The following is a 22279-nucleotide window of genomic DNA, read 5'->3' on the forward strand; positions in this document are numbered from 1 at the left end:
TTCTTTCTTTCTTTCTTTCTTTCTTTCTTTCTTCTTCTTCCTTCCTCCTTCCTTCTTTTTCTCTCTCTTCCTTCCTTCCTTCCTGTCTGACCTTGGGCAAGTCACTTAATCCTGTTTGCCCCAGTTTCCTCATCCTTAAAATGAGCTGAAGAAGGAAATGGCAAACTACTCCAGGAATCTTTGCCAAGAAAACCCCAAATGGTACAACCATGCCCAAAGGACCAAAAGTTGTGCCCACTCTTTGACCCAGCAATACCCCTATAGGAACTGTATCCTGAATTGATCAAAGAGAGGGGAAAAGGACCTATTTGTACAAAAATATTTATGGCAAAGAACTGGAAACAGAAGGGAAGCCCATCATTTGGGATGGACAAGCTCTGGTATATGGTTATAATGGAATATTCTTGTGCCATAAGAAATGATGAACAAGATGATCACAAAAAAAAATCTGGACTTATATGAAATCATGTAAAGTGAAGTGAGCGGGACCAAGAGAACATCATGCACAGTAACAGCAGTAATGTATGACGATCAACTGTGAGTGACTTCAGTATTATCAGACTGCAGGGATCCAGGACAACTCCAAAGGACTCATGATGAAAAAGGCCATCCACCTCCAAAGTAAGAACTCACAGAGTCTAGATACACACTGAAACATGCCATTCTTCACTTTATTTCCTCCATGAATGTGTCTTTCACAGCATGATGAACATGGAAATATGTATTATAATACATGTACAACCCACCTTGGAGACGAGAGGGAGAGAAAGAATACGAACCTCAAAATATCATAAAATGATTATTAAAAATTATATGTAATTATTATTTAAATTATATTTAAATTAAATATAAAATTATATTTAAATTAAATTACCCTGAGGAAGTAATTTAATCCTAGTTGCCTCAGTTTCTGTATCCCTAAATTGAGCTGGAGAAGGAAATGGCAAACCATTCCAGTATCTTTGCCAAGAAAACTCCAAAAAAGGGTTGCAAAGAGAGTTGGATACAGCTGAAAAATAATTAAACTGAAAACAGTTCTTCCTTTTTATGAGGCTCAGCTTACCTTATTACAGTGCTTCCTTATAGTTGTCATGTCTTAACATGCAATCCATTATATCCATGTGGTTTGGAGGCCCCATCGAGAGCACTTTGTTTCCCGTTCTTTGCCATCACAAAACGTGCCCTTGTAAATATTTTAGTGCATGTGGGAACTTCTTGTCGATGACTCTATTAGAGCGTATGCCTCGGAACATCATCTCTGGGTTAAAATATGGACATTTTCATCACTCTCTTTGCATCATGCCAAATTGCTTTCTGAAATGTCAGCTTCAGTTTCCTCACCTGCAAAGTGGAGGTGATAATAACAGCACCTACTTCAGAGGGTCATTGTGAGGAGCAAATACTCAAAGGTAAAGCACTTTGCAAATCCTGAAGAGCTATTGGCAGTTAAGTGGTACACATACACTGTAGGTCTTAGAGTTTCCTTTTATGTCCTGAAAATTAGCCTCCCTTGGTTCTGCCCCCAGGCACAGGCCACTTCCCATTAGCTGCATCCTACCTCCCCCTAAGAGACTGAAAGCCACTTTAGACGGGTCACTAAGAGGCATTTCTCCCGCCTCCCCAAAGAACCTGGGAATAGTAGGTTGGGAAAGCGTGGTGAAGGTAGGGAATGGATGTAGGGAAACGTTTCCTAGAGTCCTCGGGTTGCTGCTTACCTTTATCTCCAAGAAGTTCCAGGCTTCACCAACAAAGCAATGGGTTCAAATCAAGAAAACATCTAATGCCCAGTGGACTTACGCGTCGGCTATGGGGGTGGGGGGAGGAAAAGAAAATGATCTATGTCTTTAACGAATAATGCTTGGAAATGATCAAATAAAATATATTAAAAAAAAAAAAGAAGTTCCAGGCTTCAGGGAATGGCGGATGCACAGCGCGCCCCTTTCTTGGTCATTCAGGCGCAGAGAACCATCAGCTTTAGACTTTTGGGAGAATGGGGAGCTGGTGCAGCTGCGACTGACGAACAGTGGGGGATGGGGGGGGGGTCCTGTGGCTGCTGACCAATGAGTGGGTTCACTGACTGTGAATGGGAGATGATGGCCCACCTCTAGTGTTTTCCCTGCCCTTTTTGCTCCGCTTTCTCAGCCGAGTCACCAAAGCTTGCATTCCCACCATTTATCGCCTGGGGGGAGGTATGGGGAGAAGGGAAGCCAACCCTGCAGGCCCGGCCATTGCTATGTATGGTTTGTTAAGCTGGGCTACTTTGCTGGAATTTGGCGGGCCAGAGTCCGGAATGGAAAGTGGAGATCGCAAAAGAAGGGCTTCGGGCTGAAGAACAGAAATGGGAGATGTTGTCCACCGGGACCATTTCGAGCGTTTCCCGGGTCCCGTCTTCATCTCCATATAAACCAAGGGCAGGAGCAGAGCTGGTTCCTTGGGTGTGCCAGAAGTTGTTGCGAAGCGTGCCAATGGGCACTGCTGGACCCGGGCCGGTGGCTTGACGACAGCGCCACCTGGCGTCTTGCTGTTTAATATTCGCTTCAGTTACTGAGAAAGCACTGCATGCAGCATCTCAGTTGCTTCATCAGTTTGTCGCAGAGACAAACGCCCTCTCCAGACTGTGTGGCAGGGGCTCCCAGCGCCCGGCCAGAACGGTTCTCTCCCCTTCATCCCCTCTGAAGCACCAGCCGCCCTCCACATCCTCTTGTGCCTGCTGCATCATTCTCCGTTCCTATTCCCTTGTATCTGTTTTCTACAGAGCTCAACCTCATGCAGTAAGCCCCCATGCTTCAGTTGCTTTCAGCCCTTAGATATCACCATAGATATGTGTGCCGAGTCTCCTAACCTTGGAGGTCAAGTCTGACCTTCTCCAGTTACACATGAGGAAACTGAGGTCAGGGAGGTTCTGTTCACATAGCAAGTAAGTTGCAGAGCTGGGAAGAAATTCCGAGTTCTGGTTTTCTAAGTCCAAATTCAGCATTTCCCACACACACACACACCTGGGATCACCCAAGTTAGATGTGATTCTTTGTTTGATGGAGAAAATGAAGTTTCTGGAATGTCCCCCAAATTAGGGAAATGAAAAGTGTTGTATGGGCATAAGTCGGCTAAATTGGCTTTAAAGATATTTATGGCAAGCCCATCATGAAAAGTCCTAATCTAGCTTTCTAAGAAATCCTACCCAGCAGAATTCTGGATCTACTTTTTTGATTAAAAATACAGTTGTGGATAAGGGAGTGATTTATGACCAAACAAGACATAAAGAAGAGCCTGAAAAATGAACTAGATAATCTTCATGACATAAAACTGAAAAGGTTTTGTACAACCAAAACCAATGTTACCATAATTAGAAGGGAAACAACATATTTGGTGGAGGAGGCTTTGCTTTAGACCCTGGCAACTGTCTTAAGTAGCCCAACCTTGGTGTACTGGAGGACGCCTCCATCAAGGTCAGGAGAATCAGAGTGGAATTCCAAATTCCTAAAAGGTAGATTTCCTTTCCATGGAATAAATTTGAAGTCAAAGGATCTTGATTCTATCATTTATTACTTATGTGGTCTTGTATGAGTCATTTAACCTAGCCAAGCCTCAGTTTCCTCACTAAAAAATGAAAATGGACTAGATTATCTCTTAAGTCCTTCCTAATTTTAAATCAATGATCTTAGAGGATCTACACAGAGATGCTGCTTCCCCCAAAACTATGATAAGACTCAGAGGAAAAAACCCCACAAACTTTAGGTAGGAATCGATCTGTGTTATAACCATGAGCAGTTGTTTCCTGCCTAGAGTTATTTCTAGATATATTTCAGTAATGATGCTCCAAGAGGATGACAAAAAAAAATGAGGCATAGATCTCCCTTTCCCACCTTTAGTTATTACTGGGACAAGGAGTACACATCAGGGGATGTGTTTTAGACTGACACATATTGGGGTCAAGACCCCTCCCTTGGTACCTTATTACTTGTGTTATATTTTAAATGTTGCCATGACTATTTGACTTAAGGGATGCTCTCTCCCTCTCAGGACCAATTTAAGGACAATCTGGTCTGGGTCTTTCAAACTTACATCATTATCAAGAGAAATAAGACTTCAAAAGAAACTGTGATTGGGCAGGAAAATATGGTATTTGTGGTTGTTAAAGCAGACAGGATGTGTCAGATCAAGGCTAGGGGAGAAGCTGTCAGTTCCTTCTCTTCAGTCTCATGACTGCCCTGACTCATGGTGTGGAATGTGCAGAAGGTCTACAGGATCTGGAGCAGCCATCATGAACAACAGAAAGAAGAAAGGAAGGGAGGAAGGGAGGAAGGAAGGAAGGAAGGAAGGAAGGAAGGAAGGAAGGAAGGAAGGAAGGAAGGAAGGAAGGAAGGAAGGAAGGAAGGAAGGAAGGAAGGAAGGAAAAGGAGGGAGGGAGGGAGGGAGGGAGGGAGGGAGGGAGGAAGGAAGGAAGGAAGGAAGGAAGGAAGGAAGGAAGGAAGGAAGGAAGGAAGGAAGGAAGGAAGGAAGGAAGGAAGGAAGGAAGGAAGGAAAGGAAGGAAGGAAGGAAGGAAGGAAGGAAGGAAGGAAGGAAGGAAGGAAGGAAGGAAGGAAGGAAGGAAGGAAGGAAGGAAGGAAAGGAAGGAAGGAAAGGAAGGAGGGAGGACATATGGGGTGTAATTTATTTTAATTAATTTAATTTGCTTCAAGTGAATACTATTTCCTTTTAACAAAACATTTCAGAATTCTGCCAGGAACTAGAGTTAAGCTCAAATCCACTATAGTTTAAAGAATCTGTCTTTTCTTTTTGAAAAATTAGAACATCTGTTTACCTCAACCACATGGGTCCTTGTCTCTTCTTAAGTTATTCAAGGATCTGCAACAATGATTTAGCTGCTGCCAATTAAGAATCATCTCACTCTGACTTCCAAAGAGGTTGAACACAGTTGAAACTTGGTGGTTGACCTCAGACACTTCCTAGCTGTGTAGCCCTGGGCAAGTCACTTAACCCCAACAGCCTAACCTTTACCATAGCTCTTCTGCCTTGGAACCAATGCACAGTATTGACTCTAAAACAGAAGGCAAGGGTTTGAAAAATAAATGGACCCTCCGCAGAGAATGAAAGACACCACCATGTGCTCCTAATATCCATATAACCTCCACTTACTCCTTAGAAATGGTCTTATGGGGCAAGGATTCCTGGGAGCATCCTTAGAGCATCCTTTTGCTATCCATCCTTTGTTCCTGGTTCAGGAAATGCAGGTGGCACCAGAGGAGTAACATTGACTTTGTGTCAAATTTCATGTGATCTTTGCTCTTGACTCTGTGAGTAAAAGAATGATGGTTGCAGGGGCAATGATGACCTCGCAGGGCTGCTCTGAGGAAAGCACGTGGTTCTGTACCACCCATAAGGGCCGTCCCTTTCCTCGGGTCCCTGTGATGAATGACCAGCCATCAGTTGCTCCCTCTGGTCTGGGATCTTTCCTTTTTGAGCCCTTACCTTCTTTCTTAGTACCAATTCTAGGACAGAAGACTGGCAAAGGCTGGGCCATCCAAGTGAAGCTATCTGCCAAGTCACACAGCTGGGAAGTGTCCAGAAACAAGGAAATGGCTGTGGGTCAGAACTTGTAGAGAGGGGTGTATAAATGGAGATTTTGAGTGGGATGGCTGAAAATGGCTAACCAGCCATGGGCACGTGGTTTTTATTGTGTGTCCTCTTTATTCCTTGATTTCTAATGATCTTTAATAAATCTCCTAAAATATAATTTTATTATTTGAGATATAATTTTAGGTTTTTCAGGGGGCTGCTGGTGGTTGCTGAATGGGGGGGGGGGGTCACACAGTCGGATGAGCACTTTCAGGAGGGCAGTTTATTAACTAAGGAGAAAAGGGGCCAGAGTGGGGAGAGGCCAGAGACAGAGAAACCAACCAGAAGGTGATCGTAAACTAAAATGTAAAAGGTTAAAATCTTTTAAAAGTCTCACTTTAAAAAAAAATTTTAAGCTTAGATTTGATTTTCAGTCCCAAAGCCTTTTCCTCTCTCTCCCCCAGAACGACTCCAACTTTAGCTGTGTCCACATGGCAGCTCCATGTAGGTACCACCCTGGGAGGGAAGCGCTCTACTGCTTGACTCGCTGGACATCTGAAGACACTGAGGAAGCGTCAGAGGCTCCCGACTCCAGTCCATTGAGCCGGTCCCTCTGGACTGAGCCCCTCCTTCTCTCTCTGGAGGTGGGTGGCCTGTTTTGCCCCAAGTCCTTTGAATTTGGCCTTTGGGGGTCAGAATTCTGAAGTCCAGTGTCTAAAGCTGAAGTTTGGCATTGGGTTCTTTTGATCGCGTCTGGAGCCCTCGGGGTAACCTGGGCGCTTGCGCCACCACTAGCCTAGGATGGGCAGCCCCCTTTTACAGATGAGGAAACGGAGGGAAGTGAGGCGGCTTGCCTAGGGCTGGACAGCTAGCTTCATGCCAGATTTGGGCCCGACGCTGGCAGCCGGCAGCTGCTGCGCCGTTTACAACCCAAGGGAAAAGCTCCTGCACTGGGTCACTGGTCAGTGCAGTGAAAAGCTCCCTCCTCACGGAGGGCAAAGAGGACGGGCCGAGGTGGCCCCAAAGCCCCCCGGACACGCCGAAGCCGGACGTCCGTCTCCGTGCGGAAACTGCCCCTTCGGTGTCCGCCAAAGCTCTGGAGACAAAGCTTGACGACTAGCGTTCGTCTGGGGGGATCTCATCCCGGCGAACCGCTCCCCTCCCGGACTGCGGCTTTCCTTTCTGCCTGACGTTGGGCTGGCCGGGACGTCCCCTGCCTGCGGCTCCTTTTGGTTCCCGGCCCTGGCGCAAAAGTGGTGATGAAGGAGTGCGTTTGGGCCCAACGGGCGGCCCTCTTTTCTGGCCTTTCCCTGCATGTCAGGCCGGTGCCACACCTCCCACCCGACAGGGAGCCCCAGAGGGGGCTCCAGGCCAATTCTTGGCAGGCAGCCTTGTTTGGAACGAGCTTGAGAAGGTTCTGGGACCCAGCAGGCACCCCGCGCCTGAGAGCCGCCAGCCCTCGTACCAAGCACAGCCTCACTAGTGTGTGGGTACCATTTGCTTCCCCAGGACTCGCACCCAGCACCCCATGTGGAGGATACAGTTTTGGGGAGACCCCACCCCTCTCTTCTCCCTGAATGCGACTGCTGAAGTGGGTTGAGCGCCAGCCGGAGAATTTACACTCGTGGTCTTACTTTAGTTAGATGAGTAGCCTTCGAACTTCTGTTTCTTTTTTTATTTCTTTTACTTCAAGTGGTCATTAATAAATCTTATAAAAAGAATACGTGGAGGGATCGATATTCATTTGACTCTTACACTAATTATGGGCAAAGTGCCCACTGGCCACTGGAAAATGAACATTTGTGGCCCAGAAACTTGATTCGAACTCAAGACCTCGTCTCCAGGTGTGGCTCTCTAGCCACTGAGCCACCTGGTTACCCCTCATCAAATTACATTTCAAAAATCACATTTTTTGGTTTGGTGCTTTTTTCAATGATGTTCGAGTTACCCATGAACTTGGGCGGTACTAACGGTTTGCCAGCAGGCCCGAAGCCACAGGCCCCGTTAAACGGCTTTTCAGCCCTTTTGTCTCGTATCCATTTTTTAATAGGAACTGTGTGGTGTGTGGCTGGGTGCAAAACGAGGCAAACCTCAAATCAATTCAATTGGGAGCCCCAAGAGAACGCCCAGTATTGCAGGGAGGTGTTCAGGGAGGGAACAGACAGAGCTGAAGGGCTGCGACAGGCCACAGCGGGGGCCTGCTGCGGGGCAGGGCGAGGCAGAGAGGCCTCTGCGGTGGGGTGGGGGATGGGAGCGCGTCTCATGACGCAAACGGAGGCCGGGCCACGCGGGCAGGTACAGAACTTTATTGTGCTGCTTTTACTTATGAAAGATGTAAAACGAGCATTACAAAACTTGGAAATGACTTTATACAAATTCTAATTCTTAAAAAACACCCTCGAACTGGAGCACAGAAATGAGACAACCAAGAGAAAGTCCGACGTGGGCAGGAGGGCCGGAAGGGAGGACAGGCGCAGGGCGGGGCGGGAGGCTTCATCTCCCCAGAAGGCCTCTCCTGCAGCCCGTGGGGGAGGGGCTCTGCCGCCCCTGCTGCGAAGTGAGGATAACCACGAGGCTGTTTCTTTCCTCCCACCTAAAGGCTGGCAAAGCCTCTGTGAAGCCTGGCGGGCAGCGTCCGGCCCACCTACTGCTCCTCCACCAGGGCTCAGGAAGGTGGGTTTAGACGCCCCAAACGGCTCGGGCGGCTGAGATAGAGTCGCTGCGCCACGCGGGGCAGGACAAAGGCCCGGCAGCAGAGCCTGGCCAGGGAGGGGCGGGGATGTGTGTGTGTGCATGTGCGTGCGTGCGTGCGAGGGGGCTGACACGACAACGGGCTGATTGCTTTCCTCTGCTGGTTAGCTCAGCACGATCGGGTGACTGGCGGGCGCCCGGCCCTGCTCACAGCTGGAGAAGCCAGATTTGCAGAAGACGCTCCGCGGCCGGCCCGCCGCGGCCCCAGCCGCGTTTCTGGAGCCTAAAAATCTTGTCTCGGCAGACGGGCCTGGTCTGAGCGCGGGCGGCCTGGTGCCACGAAGCTAGGACGGCGGCCGGCTAGGAGGCGCCGCCTTGACCATCGGCGCTCCGGCCCCAGGAGGAGCTCGCTCAGCCCACACTCTGCCCACCAAAGCCCGCTTGGGTGCTGCCCCGGGGGAAAAACGCCCCCCAGAGCCGTCTGGGAAGGTGCTGGCGGCCCATCGCGGCTCTAATGTGAAAGAAGAGCTTGGCCAAAGGACGGAGCCTCTGCGGATTCAAAGCGCTGTGCAGGGCCTACAGAGCCCCTCCGACCGCCCGAGCTGGGCCTCGCCGCACTGTGTGCCACGTGGCCCCAAAGAGAACCGGCTGGCTGACTCGGGGAGCACTTTGTCTGCAAGAAGGGCTGGGGGCGGAGGGGACGGTCAGACGAGAGCGGGCAGGACGAGGCTGGGCGGGTCTGGGGGGTGCCCGAAGGACCCCGAAGGCCGGTGGGGAAGTGGCGAGAGCTCTGCCCGGGTGAGCTGCCCCGGGGATGGAATCGGAGGCCCAAGAAGAGCCTCTGCTCAGTCTGCCGCCCGCCCGTCCTCTCTTCTCCTCGGGACCAATGAGCAGCCTCCTCCTCCTGATGCCACGTGAAAAATACAGGTGGAAGCAGCTGGGGGGGGGGGGGGGGGGAGCTACGTGGAGGCCAAGCGAAGGTTCATGGCCTCGAGCTCCCCGTCTTTCTTTAGAATGGCAGGACCTCAAAGGGCAATGGTGGGCTCTGGGCAGTTTGCCTGTAGAGCTCCAGCAGGCCGAGGGCTCGCCGGCCAGCCACAGTGTCCCAGACTGACTGCTAAGCCCGTGCGGTCAGTCCAGAGCGCTGGGAAGCACTCAGACCCCGAGGTCTGCTCAGAGCTCCCGGCTCTCGGGCCTCCCAGACGAGGCGGCCGCCGGCTGCCCGGGCAGCGGTGATGCCAGCGAGGGAGGCATCTGTCTGGCCGGAGCAGCGGCTCCCGCACGCGGGGCCTCGCTCAGCCTCTGAAAGGAGGGTCGCGGGGGCCCCCCAGGCCTTCCGCTCCAGTCTGCTGCTCTAGCCCAGCGGCCTGCTCAGAGGCGGTCCGATCGAAATGTCTCCTCGACCGAGGGGTCCGGCAAGCCCACGCTGGGGTCCCTCAGCATGTTGAGTCCATCCAAGCTCAGGGGTTCGATCTGGAGTTCATCGTCCAAAGGAAACAGACCGTCCGTGTTCAAGTTTGACTCTGGCAGGCCTGCCAGTGCGCTGCTGAGGTCTTTGAACAGACTGGCGGCGTTTGTGTCCTCTGTGAGACGGAGAGAAACGAGAGAGACGCGCTGGGAGAGACGACTACACCCGGCTTTACAAAGCATTCAACAAGACGAGGCGCCTGTGCCCACAGGCCCCTCCCCAGGACGGGCTCCCAAAGGACGAGGACCTCCGGGGGGGCTGCTGGACCTGAGGCTCCACCCAGAAAGGTCCGTTTTGTCTTCGGGCCCTTCCCCTCACTCATGCCCGCTCTCTGCTCAGATCATAAGAGCAGGGGCTTTGGACTTGGAGTATCCGTGACCCTCCAGGCCAACGCACTCATTTACAGATCGAGCCACTGGTCCTGGGGCTTGTCCAGGCTCACCCAGGGGGACGTGAACGCTCTAACCCTCTGCTTTTCCCGCTGCTGCTCTGGCTCGGGGAGGGGGTGGGAGGGTGAACCCACATCAGGAGACGCGGGGAATCCCATCAGGAGAGACAGCCCGGGCTTACCATTTAGGCTGGTATTTGGGAAACTCCCACAGCTGGAATACAGGACATTCGGTCGCAGCGGCATGGAGTTCTGCAGCCCCCGCTGAGCCGGCTCCATCACGGCTGCCTGGGAAATACCAGAGATTCGGTCAGTGGGCCAGCGGGGCTCCTGGACTGTGCCTGGACGCGCGTGGCCTAGTAGAGCGAGTCTGACTACCTCCCGGGACCTCGGCGGGGCCAGCTCTCTGCAGACGAGGCAGGGACTGCTGAAGTGAACCTCCAACGCTTTACGCTCATCCAACTGCACCTCTCCAATGTGGGTTGGCGGCTCCCTTTCCCGGGAAGATCTAGAGAAGTAGCTGCCCGTGGAGACTGCCCCATGGGGGAGCTCCTCGTCCTTACAACCCCTCCCTGCCTCTGCGGCTGCTCTGCTGTGCCTGCATCATCACTACAAGGCCACCAAACTGCCGCGGGTCTGCCTGCCGCCTCCGCCGTGCCCTTGGATGTGGGTTTAAACTGCTTTCCATGAGGAAAGCCCCGTAAGTGGCCGGGCTATTGGAAAGAAAGCCTTTCTAGGAACTGGGTGGAAATGAAGAAGCTTCTACAAATTCATTTTCTGGAAGCTTTCAGGAAAGCGATCCTGTATGTTTATTAAACACTCCGTCTGCCTCCAGAAAGGTCCACAAGCCCTGCGTCATTCCAAGATCCAGCCCTGCCTTCCGGCTCCTCTTTGCTCCTCAGTGAGCGCTGCAATGGCCCAGCATCTTGCTAACTGTCTCCGGTGCTCTAGAGGCCGTCCCTGGACGAGACCCTGGTCACCCCAGGAATATAGCCTTCCTGCTGAGCCCAGACTGTATATGGAGATATTAGTATTCAAACCACAGGGGACCTGACACAAAAGACTTTGTCACCATGAGGGGGTTCTATGGGCAAATCTAGAAAATACAGGTCACATCTAAGGGAGGGGGGGAGAAAAGGGCATAAAACACTCTGGAACCCCGAGAGTTGCCTACCTGTTGAGAAAAAGCTGGCCCTTGCCTTATGGCCTGCTGTTCAAAGCACATATCTGGGAAAAAGCTGGTCAAGGAAGCGCTCTTCAGAAATAAGAGGGAAAGAGTTAGATTTGGCTTTAGTATGAAATAAAGACCACTTTGGATTCCTTCCCTTTCCAGGGACAATCTCTACTACTTACATGGGGAGAGAGGAGTTCAAAATCTGAATGTGGTGGTGGTGAAGAGAGCTGAGGCTGCTGGACCTGGGCTTGTTCTTGAGCTCTAGGTTGCTGTAGGAGGGGCTCAGGGAACTCCTGGGGCATGGGGTAAGGAGGTGGGAGTGAGGTTTGAGCTTCTGGGGGAAGGAAAGAAAGGGGACCCCGATCAGAGGGAACCACCTAGAAACCAAACAAAAACAGAAATCAAACTAACTTTTACATTCCTATAACTAAGAAATAACAGTGGGAAGAGTAGGTTTGCTGTCCTTAAAGCTTTCTTTTCTTCAGTCATCTATACTTTAAATAGCTGATTTCCCTTCCTTCAAAATCCTTCTCTGATTTCATTTCCTCACAAAAGCCTTTTTGCCATCCAATGTCAATTTTCACTGACTCGAAACTCTGAAAAAGACTTCAAAACATCAAAACCACTAAAAGTTAAAAAGTATAAATGAAAGGCAGTTAGGTGGCTCAGTGGATAATCTCTAGACCCGGGTTCAAATCTGGCCTCAATCACTTCCTAGCAAATCACTTACCTCCAACTGCCTAGGTCTTACTACTCTCCTGCCTTGGAACTGATTTTAGTATTGAGTCTAAGACAGAAGATATAGCTTCAAAAAAACCTATAGGGTTAGAATAATCCTTGTTCATCTACTCTAATTTGGTCTAGAATAAGAACTTTTAACCTGGGGTCAATGATCTTCAAAAATGAATAAAAATAACTATTTCAATAAAAATGCTTTTCATAATTCTATGTATTTTATTTTATGCAACTAAGAATAGTATTCTGAGGTCCACAAACCATTCACCAAATGCCAAAGGGGCCTACAAGCCAAAAAAGGATTATGAGCTCCTTGAGAGCCTTTCTGTGCATCTCCAGTGCTTAGCACCGTATACAACAAACCCTGAATTTACTGGCATAAAGAACCTCTGCTCTAGGATGTCTCTGGAAGATTAGGACTTTGTCTTTTTTGTATCCTACAAAAAAAGCCTGGGGTCGGGGAGGGGGGAATGAACCATTTTAAACACACACACATACACAGAGACAAGGACACACACACTTTTATGGGGTTAGTAAAGAACAGCATCAGTTTTTACTTCTTCTACTACCACCTTACATTTGTAATACAATTTAGGATCACAAAACCTTTTGGTAACCATTATTGCAGGTGATCCTCACAACAACTGGCTGTGAGAGGCAGGGCTGGCCTTATTCTGTCCATTTTCTAGGGTGAGGAGACTTGCGCAAGGTTAACATGGCTAGTGTATGTTTGAGCTGGGACAAAGGCTAGCTTGTTTCCAGATTCTCGTCTAGGGATCTAACAAAATCCAACCGTGATTCACTGGCATGGAGCGGCTAAAAAGCTATGATCATTGAACGTGTTCAGAACCATACCACCTTCAAGTAATTAAAGTCAATGAGCTGGCCTATTTTTCTATTCTGTGTCCATGGCTTTTGGATGGGATCAAGAGTTCTAATCCTTGTCTCTGGATTTCTTCTAGCCCATTTCTGGCCACCGCAATTCCACACATTTTCATACAGCTTACGGCTTACCGCTGGAAGGCAACTTGGTGATCTGTGACCTGCCCAGGGTCACCCGGTAAATTACTCATAGTAAGGCTGCAGATAGAACACAGATCTGCTTATTTTGGGTCCATTATGCCACACCATTCATTTTCAAGTATAGAAAGAGAAATGATTAGGGAAATAAATCTAATTTGACTTAATGAGTATCAAACATCTTTGATGCCCCCTCTGGCATTCTCTGTAAAGAAATTTTAAGTAGATTTATTACTCCTTTGGGTTGGTGTGTGCACAGGGAATGTTTATACTCAGCCAAAGCAAAATACAGTTGGGAAAATAAATTTGTTGTCACATAATACAGTCCAATAGTAAAGAAAAATGCCCCTGGCTTGTCTTCATCATTGCCCATTCCATTTTTATGTACTATGGCATACTAACTACATTTGGAGATTTCTACCCAGCAATCCTTGGTGCAGTGAGCCTGTTTAAAATAATCCAAGGAGAAAGATTCAGAGAGATTTGGATTAAGTTCTCATTTAATGGATAAGGAAACTATGACCCAGTATGACTTGCCCAAGGTCGTGTAACAAGTGAGTGACAGATCATTTCCTCCAGGTCAAGCCTGCGAAGCAGGGCTCTTGTTCAGACGGAGGCCTTACCTGGGAGGCAGGGAGCTGGTTCAGTGGGCTGGTTGAGGAAAACTGTCTGCTGAAAACTCGAGGCGTCTCAGGGCCTGGAGAGAGTGTAAGAGGACTCACTGGAGGCTGCCTCCGCCGAGCTGGGCCACTCAAGCTTGTGGTAGAAAGAGAAGGGTTGCTAAGTGAAAATAGACGGAGTGATGGCTGAAGAGCAGAGGCACTGTGAACAGAAGTCTGTGGGCAGATATTTAAGGAGGAAGAAAGTGCTGTTTTATTCAGTGTGGCTTGGATGGAGGGGTTACTCCGAGAACTTTGCAGACCTAAGAGAAGACAACAAAGTTACTGTTATTATTTCAGCCTTCTTTGAATCTGTTTCCAAATATTGAGAAAAATTTGAGTTCCCACCTAACCATATTTAATACAATTTTTAAAGTCTTTTATTCTTTTTTAAAAGACATTTTATTTTCCTAATTATATATAATAACAACTTTCCATATATGTTTTCTAAAGTTATAAGATCTACATTGTTTCCCTCTTCCCCTCTCCCTCCACCATGCCAGAGATGGTAAGCCATTTGAACTGGGTTATACATATGTTATCATGCAAAAAATACTTCCATACTATTCACAGGAGTCTTAGATTCTTGATCACTTTTCCCACTCTGAAATGTATTTAATAAAACATAAGCCTCTGATAAGGGAAAAGATTTCACTAGACTAAGTAGGAAATCTCTTTTAAGCCAGGAATGACACGAGAATTTTCCAACAGAATTTTATAGCCATATAAAAGACAAATTTCCATTTCAGATCCCTAAATGGAAGGCTCAGGCCTCCAGGTAAATAGCCATTTCTGGAGTTAAGAAGCTAAAATCTAACTCTGGAGAACTGTTCCATATCATTTGGAGGTCCATAGTTCCAGTCCCCAGATGAATTTGGGAATCTGAGCATGCTTCTCTGAACCAGGAATGGGAATAGGTTTTTTTTTCTTTTTTTTGCTGAAGTTTTACTGATACCTTTTGTTTTTTACACCATAATCATCTCTACATATTCCTTACTCTCACCTATCCAAAACCAGTGAGTTTCCCTTGTTATAAATAAAATCTCATACAGCCAATCTAATAGCGTATTCAACATGCTACATCCACAGGTCTCCAGCACTCCAGGAAATGGAGGGAGGTATACTTCAAGACTTTTTCTGAATACTTTGCTGGGCTCTACAACATCTACCTAGAATAGTTTTAAATGGTCAGATCTGATGACACTAAAATCCACCTAGAGAAAGATGACTGATAGCAGGAAACCAAAGGAAGGAATATTGAGTCCCCTCCCTCCTATGACTGTCTCTTTGTTTTGGGAATGAGGGGAATGTTACTCACACTTTGTGACAATGTAGGTAAAAGGAAGGGTTGGAGTGGAGGGATTGGTTTTATACTTTAAAGGTAGTCAGTGAATTTCAAAATAGAGACATATGGGGAAAATGTTTCCATGTCTGAAAAATCAGAAGGTGCTATGAAATAATGAGACTAATTTTCTTACAAGATATGTAGAAATAGGAAGAATAAGGGGGCAGCTAGGTAGCTCTGTGGATTGAGAGTCAGGTCCAGAGATGGGAGGTCTTGGGTTCAAACCTGGCCTCAGACACTTCCTCACTGTGTGACCCTGGGCAAGTCACTTGACCCCCATTGCCTAGCCCTTACTACTCTTCTGCCTTGGAACCAATACACAATATTGATTCCAAGATAGAAGGTAAGGGTTTAAAAAAAAATAGGAAGAGTAATTTTGGGACATATTGTAACATGTCTCAATAGCTGCAATACTTTGAAGGTTGGCCAATCAGTTTTGTGTTAACAATAATGATGAAAAGGAAGTTGGACTGCTCTGTGAAGGGGCAGAAAATGAATTTTATTTAGAGCAAAGAAATAGGGACTACTTTTTGGTTTAAAAAATATGTGGGGGACCCACTGACCCACTGGAAGGACTTGAAGGTCATTTAAAGTGAAAAAATTTTTGAGTAGCACAAAATTTCAGGTTAATGAAGAGAAGAGCTGTGAAACATTTATCCAAGATGTCACTGAGATAAAGATAATGTTGGAAAACTGGAAAAATGTTATGTTTGTCCAAACAGATGAACAAAAGAAAAATAGCTACAGATGAAGCCCCCTCTACAGGGGGGAGCACTGAAACATGATAAAAGTTTTGTTGATAACTATTTGTCATATGCTTTCCATCATGAAAACAATGGGACATTTTTCTTTCAAAGAAATCTAAAAACATGTGTTTTTGAGGTAAATGGTAACTGTTGTTGAAACAATATTTCAAATATGACAAGGAAAAGATTGCCAGAGTCTGTATCTTCAAGAAAACTTCCCAAATCCTGAGACATCAAAAAGATGTGTTATGTCTGAAACAATTAGAGGCAACATTCTCTTTCTTTGACATTAGTGGCATTATTCATGTAGAGTTCATATCCAGTGGTCAAATAATCAACTGAGGATATTATGATGAAATTCTGGAGCAACTGAGAAATTCTGTATGATACCAAAGATACTAGTTACTACAAGTGCCCAGTCATTGGAATTTTTACCACCACACTGTTCAAGTTTATAGGACATGTTCTATAAAATGGTATTTAACAAAAGCAGCATTGCCCTTCTTGACTGCCCACCTGGTTGGGAAAGGATTATCCTGCAAGATTTCTGAATATTTTCAAGAGAATGGGCCAGGAGTGCTGAAGACAACTGACAGAGAAGATCAAAAATAGTTTGGATAACACTAGATGTCAGCATTTATAAAGACCTGGTTGTGTTTGGTGGAAAAATCTAGTCTCATTGTTTTAGAATTATAACCTGTGTCTTCCACCTTTGATCAAAAAAGAGAGGGTACTATAACCCCTCAGAATAATGACTAACTCTTACTAACAACACTGCAAATGTAGCAGGCCTGATTATTTTACATTAATTAAGGTCTCAAGAACTGTCTCAGAGGTCTGTTTTGACTTGGGAAGACAGAATTCAATCTGTAATTTACTCAAATATGTGTACTAATAGATCACATTAAAATGGTTTTAATTTTACTAATAGCATCATTAATGATATTAACTCATTAATTATTAACTTATTAAATATTAACTTTCAAATGCACCAGAAAATTTAAACCAAACTTCTGAATTATGATAGATTTCTATTCAACATGAATTACTGTTTTTATTGTTGTTATTGAGTTGTTTTTCTGTTGTATTCAACTCTTCATGACCCCACTAGGGGTTTTCTTGACAGAGATAACTATGGTGGTTCACCATTTCCATCTCCAGCTCATTTTACAGATGAAGAACTGAGGCAAATGGGGATAAGTGACTTGCACAGGGAGTAAGTGTCTGAGGAAAGATTTGAATTCAGGAAGATGAGTCTACTTGACTTCAGGCCTGGCATTCTATTCACTGTGCTACTAGCTGCCCCAATATAAATTATGACTGCATCTATTTTCATTACTGCATACAAAAACCAAAGTGTAAAATAAGCCAAGTGCCACCATAAAATGTCCAAAATATGAAATAGTTTATTTTTTCTATTTATCTGAGGTTATCTCTGAATAACCCTGGATTTCTAATTTTTAAAAAGCTATGAGTTTTTAATGATCTTTTTTCTCTCCCCCAATCAGGGCATCCGTCAAACATAAGAAATCATGCCCCTCCTAGCTACAGATAAGTGAATAACACTTAAGTAATCACCAGCATCCAAAAAATAAGGGCCATTATGGGATAGAAGAATGGATGCATAGAACTGAGATTGAAGCTCCATTACCTTTTCTGTTATTCTCATTCAATGACATTACAAAGTGCTTTGTCTTCGCATTGTAAAATACTATGAGAATACAGGTTGATATTGTGAACTTTAGATTACTCCGCCCTACTTAGTCTAACAAAAACAGGAATGTCTACACCTATACTTAAGGATTAAGTATCTAGGAGGATGGCCTATGACAGACATGTGCTAGCAAATGACAAATCAGAAACAACTGACAGACCCCTGGGCTATCCTAAGTCAAGCTTAAGCTACTATTGGTACATGTGAGATGCAGGAAAGTGATGTAAAAACCATCTATATATTTCATGTCACTTCCTCTCTCCAGCCTCTTTGGTGAGAGGTGGCTGGTGGAGCGTGCTGAGCATTTCGGCATCTTGGGTGGCGGCTGCTACTGTCTGAGTTTAGTGGTGACTTTTCCTTGATACCATACTTGAGGAAGCTGAGTAGCCTAGTTCAGGTGAGCTATCTTTACTGAGCTCTATTGGAGTTTAGGCTGATTCTTTCTCTTTTATCTTCCAAACACTATCCTCTTAAAAAGTCACTAATCTTCTTCAGGGACCTCCTGGCAGAGGACTTTGAATTCCCCCTGGCACAAGTCAGGTGGGAGAAATCCTACACCTTTTCCCTCTCCCTTCTCCTTAATTCCTTCCCTCTATATTAATGAAACCACCATAAATTAAAAAACTGACTTGGGTATTTTATTTGGGATATTCCCTAGCAACCAAAAATAATTTAATTAGGTCACAACCCTAACAATCTGCATAGTTGGCTGTGAATAGGCCTTGCAGTCCTGCTTTGTACTTTTGCTTAACCACAAAATTATATTACTATAGTTCTCAGGCCTAATGGAAACCAATTACCTGAAGAGCTTCTGAGCCCCAGATGAGTCATAGCAGCTGGGAGATTTCCCATACTATTGCCAACACTCATACTGCCAAACCAGTGGCCATCAGGGTCCAAAGATGTAGGTAGAGGGGATGAGGAATGAAGGCTGGTTAAGTCTGGTAGTGACCCTCCAGTGTTGAGGTTCCCCAGAAAAGGTGAAAGTCCTGTGTCCTGGCCATTATGTGGAAAGGCACTAGAAGAAGAAGACAAATTATTTTCAAAAGTAATAGGTTAGGAAATCACATACACAAAATCAAATAGCAATATGATTTCATTACCATTTATGCAGTTCTTAACAAGGAGTTTTTCATATTTATATAGTATTTTATATATGACATTTTTATACTATCTTTCCCAAAAGCTATCCTGCAGATAGAGGCCACACACTGTGAAGGCTTTTCTTAGGCAAACTCTCAAAACCCCTAAAAGAGATGCTACTATTCTCTCTTGATATCAGGAGTACTTAGCTCACATGATTTGCTGAATTACACTGTCAGACAGCAAGACATCCATGAAGAACTGACCCCACAGAGTAGGCAGCAGAGCTAGGAAAGTCAGTCACAGACTAAATAAATCCCATTTAAATATGCTAGAATGCTTTCACAAAAGAGTTCTAGGTTAAAAATTTAAGGCAAGTTTTAATGATTCTTCCCCCAATCTGGTGCCTGTATTTTAATACAAGGACTGGGATTCCCTCACCACCTATTAATAGTGAGTTAAGAATCCCTGCCTGACCCTTGGCAATATACTAAATTAATAACGGACACCACATTTCATTTGTGATTCAGCTCAGTGATTCCTAACAATTTGGGGGCCAAGGCAGTCTGTTGAAACCCATAATCTCTTCAAGTCACCATTAGGCACTTCTTATGTGTCAGTCACATGGTAAGCACTTTTGGGAAAGTTTTTAAAGATTCATAAAATAAAATACACAAGATTATAAAGGAAGCCAATGATACTGAAATTAAATTACTAAAAATACTTTAAAAATAAGTTCTTAGGCCTCAAGTTAAAAATTCTTGGTATTTTCTAGCTGTGTAGCCCTGGGCAAATCATTTAACACCAATTTCCCAGTCCTCACTGTTCTTCTATCTTAGAACCAGTACTTGGTATCAACTCTAAGACAGAAGATAAGGGCTTAAAAAAATGATTTGGCTGTTTGGAATTAGGTGTAGTAGTAGGAGAGTACAAGGATGTTTGGTGTGTTTACACAGCAAAGTAACTCACTTCTTCACTCAATTTCAGAGACCAACAGATCTTAGGAAAGAGCCCCAGACTTGACTAATTTATTTCTGAATAAAATTCATGGCTAAATTCAAAACATACTATTAAAGAAATAGAGCCTAAAGAAAATGAAGTGGTGATCACAAAGAATACACATGGTTTCATCAAGATGAGGCTATGTCAGTCTAACAAATGTCTTCTTTTTTTGGACAGAATTACTAGATAGGATAATACTGTCACTATAGTTAAACCAGATTTGAGAAAAGCATTTGACAAAATGACTACTACTGTCCTTTTGGAAAGATAGAAATGTGACTTCTGCCAAGTAATAAAATAAATCCAGGTAAATCATCAGTATTTCTGTATGCTGCCAATAAAACCCAACAGAAGAAAGAGAAATTCTACTCAAAATAATAAAAAATACTTAAGAGTTCTACCTTCCCAAATACACACAGGAACTACACAAACATACTTTCAAAACAGTTTTTAGGGAAAATAAGATAGACCTAAATAATTGGAGAAATATTAATTGCTCATGGGTAGGCAGAACCAATATAATAAAAACGACACTACTTTATAATTATTTTGGTCATTCAGTGCCAAACCATTTAAACTATCAAAGAATTACCTGAGAATGGAATTCATCTGAAGGAAAAGAAGGTTAAAAATCTGAGGGGAAATAGTGAAAAAAATTTAGGAAAGGAGACCTAACAGTACCAAATCTCAAACTATACTACAAAATAGTCCAAATGATTTGATACCGATTAAAAATAGAGATCATTCAGTGGAACAGATATACAACATAAAGCAACAAATGAGTCTAGTAGTCTAATGTTTACTAAGTCCACAGACTCCAGTTACTGGAGTAAGAACTCATCATTCAACAAAAACTGCTCAGAAAACTGGAAAACAGTCCAACAGAAATTAGATTAAGATCAATACTTCACACCATACATTAAGATAAGTTACAAATATACAAAATGTTATACCATAGCTCTCTCTTCCACAAAATACAGAAAAATGTTTTATAGCTGTTCATATAAAATCTACATCAAATTGCTCACTGACTCAGGGAAGGGGGAGGGGAGGGAAGTAAGTAGAGAATTTAGAACTAGAGGTCTGGGCACTATATTTTATGAAGAAAGCTAGAGAGCCCATAGGAGGATCCTCAGGATGGTAAAATGCTCTGAGTTCATACCAGATGACTAAAAGGTCCACTATGTTTAATCTAGAAACTGGGGAGACATGATAATTATCTTCAAGTATTTGAAAGCTGCCATGTAAATTAGATTTGTTCTGAGCTCCAGAAAGAAGAACTAATGAGAAATGGGTAGAGGTTACAGGGCCTTGAAACTAGGGGAAATATCCTAATAACTAGAAAATTTCAAAAGCTGCTAGGGGGCAGCTGGGTAGCTCAGTGGATTGAGAGCCAGGCCTAGAGACAGGAGGTCCTAGGTTCAAATCTGACCTCAGACACTTCCCAGCTGTGTGACCCTGGTCACTTAACCCCCATTGCCTAGTCCTTACCACTCTTCTGCCTTGGAACCAATATACAGTTCAAAGACAGAAGGTAAGGGTTTATTAAAAAAAAAAAGTAAATGGCTTGCCTTGGAGGTACTAGATTCCCTTCCTTGGAGATCTTCAAGCTAAGAGTTAAATGATCACTTGCCCAATATGTCACAGAGGGAATTTTTTCAGATTTGCACTGGACGAGATAAACACTGAGATTCCTTTCAACTCTGAAATTAAGTGATTCTCTGAGTCACAGATTTTGAAGGCCCTTTCTATTAACAATAGGGAAGGACTCCCTTGATCCACAATTCACTGAAGACAAGATGATATACTTTCCTGTCTTTCAAACCTGAGAATACAGAAATTGCCTTCTGCTCAGGGGAGAGGCTGAGGAGCAGGTCAGGGTCTTTAGCAAGGGGCCAGATTACAAACATGAGACTTTTCTCCATCTCTGTCTCTCCCTTTTCAGCTGGCCAGGAGAACAGAAGCCCCTTAACTCTCTTCCTATTTTCTCCTGGCGAGCAGTCAGGTTAGCAAAAGCTTTTGAGCTTTGCTCTTTTTGTCTGACTCTCCTTTTCTGGAGGATGAAGCAAAAGAGACCAACATGGTTCCCCAATTTCTCTGTAATTACGGGTAAAAAGTGGCATTCTTCTTGCAGGCCAATTTTTCTTCTTTGTTGTTGTTGTTGGTACTACTATCTTAAATTTAATGTAAACTTAAAAATATATACATTAGACTTGTTGTTTCATTTAGATTCCTATATGTTTCAGTTATATGTGGGTACATATACACACATGTGCTCTTTTTTATTTATATGTGAAAACATTTATGTCTATAGATCTTTGTCAAATTCAGATAAAAAATGGGGGGAGAGCAAAAGGTCTTCAAAATTTCACATTGTCAATCTGTTCTAAATTCCTCATTTTACAGATGAAGAAAATGAAACATAGAAAAATTAAATGACTTGCCCGAATGACATAGCTAGTTATAAAGCTGACTCAAGTCATGACATCCATGAGGTTTCCTGATGTTCAATTTCTATTGTATGTTGTATATTTGCTTCTAGTTCTCTTTAGAGATAAAATAATTCAAAGCTTTAATTAGAGCATTCATGAATCTTCCTTCATAGAAACAGTTAGTTGTTTCAATATGACAATGGAGAGGTCCCCGGGGTCCACAGAGAAAGTCTGTGAAGTCCTCACAAAGCTAGGTGACCACAGC

At 44.8% G+C, this 22279-nt stretch overlaps 1 protein-coding gene across 2 annotated transcripts in view; it reads right to left on the minus strand.

The window, feature by feature from the left end:
- Positions 1-7847: 7847 nt before the first annotated feature.
- CRTC3 (CREB regulated transcription coactivator 3) overlaps positions 7848-22279 on the minus strand; it is an 87390-nt gene continuing 72958 nt past the window's right edge. For both annotated transcript variants that reach the window (XM_016427921.2, XM_003339890.4), the window contains 6 exons: positions 18298-18515; positions 13657-13955; positions 11458-11655; positions 11279-11359; positions 10287-10392; positions 7848-9831 (listed from right to left, as the gene is read on the minus strand). In XM_016427921.2, coding sequence (XP_016283407.2) covers positions 9620-9831; positions 10287-10392; positions 11279-11359; positions 11458-11655; positions 13657-13955; positions 18298-18515 — 1114 coding nt within the window. In that variant the 3' untranslated portion in view covers positions 7848-9619. The remainder of the gene's footprint in view (positions 9832-10286; positions 10393-11278; positions 11360-11457; positions 11656-13656; positions 13956-18297; positions 18516-22279) is intronic.

The sequence above is a fragment of the Monodelphis domestica genome, chromosome 1, assembly GCF_027887165.1.
Source record: "Monodelphis domestica isolate mMonDom1 chromosome 1, mMonDom1.pri, whole genome shotgun sequence".
NCBI lineage: Eukaryota > Metazoa > Chordata > Mammalia > Didelphimorphia > Didelphidae > Monodelphis > Monodelphis domestica.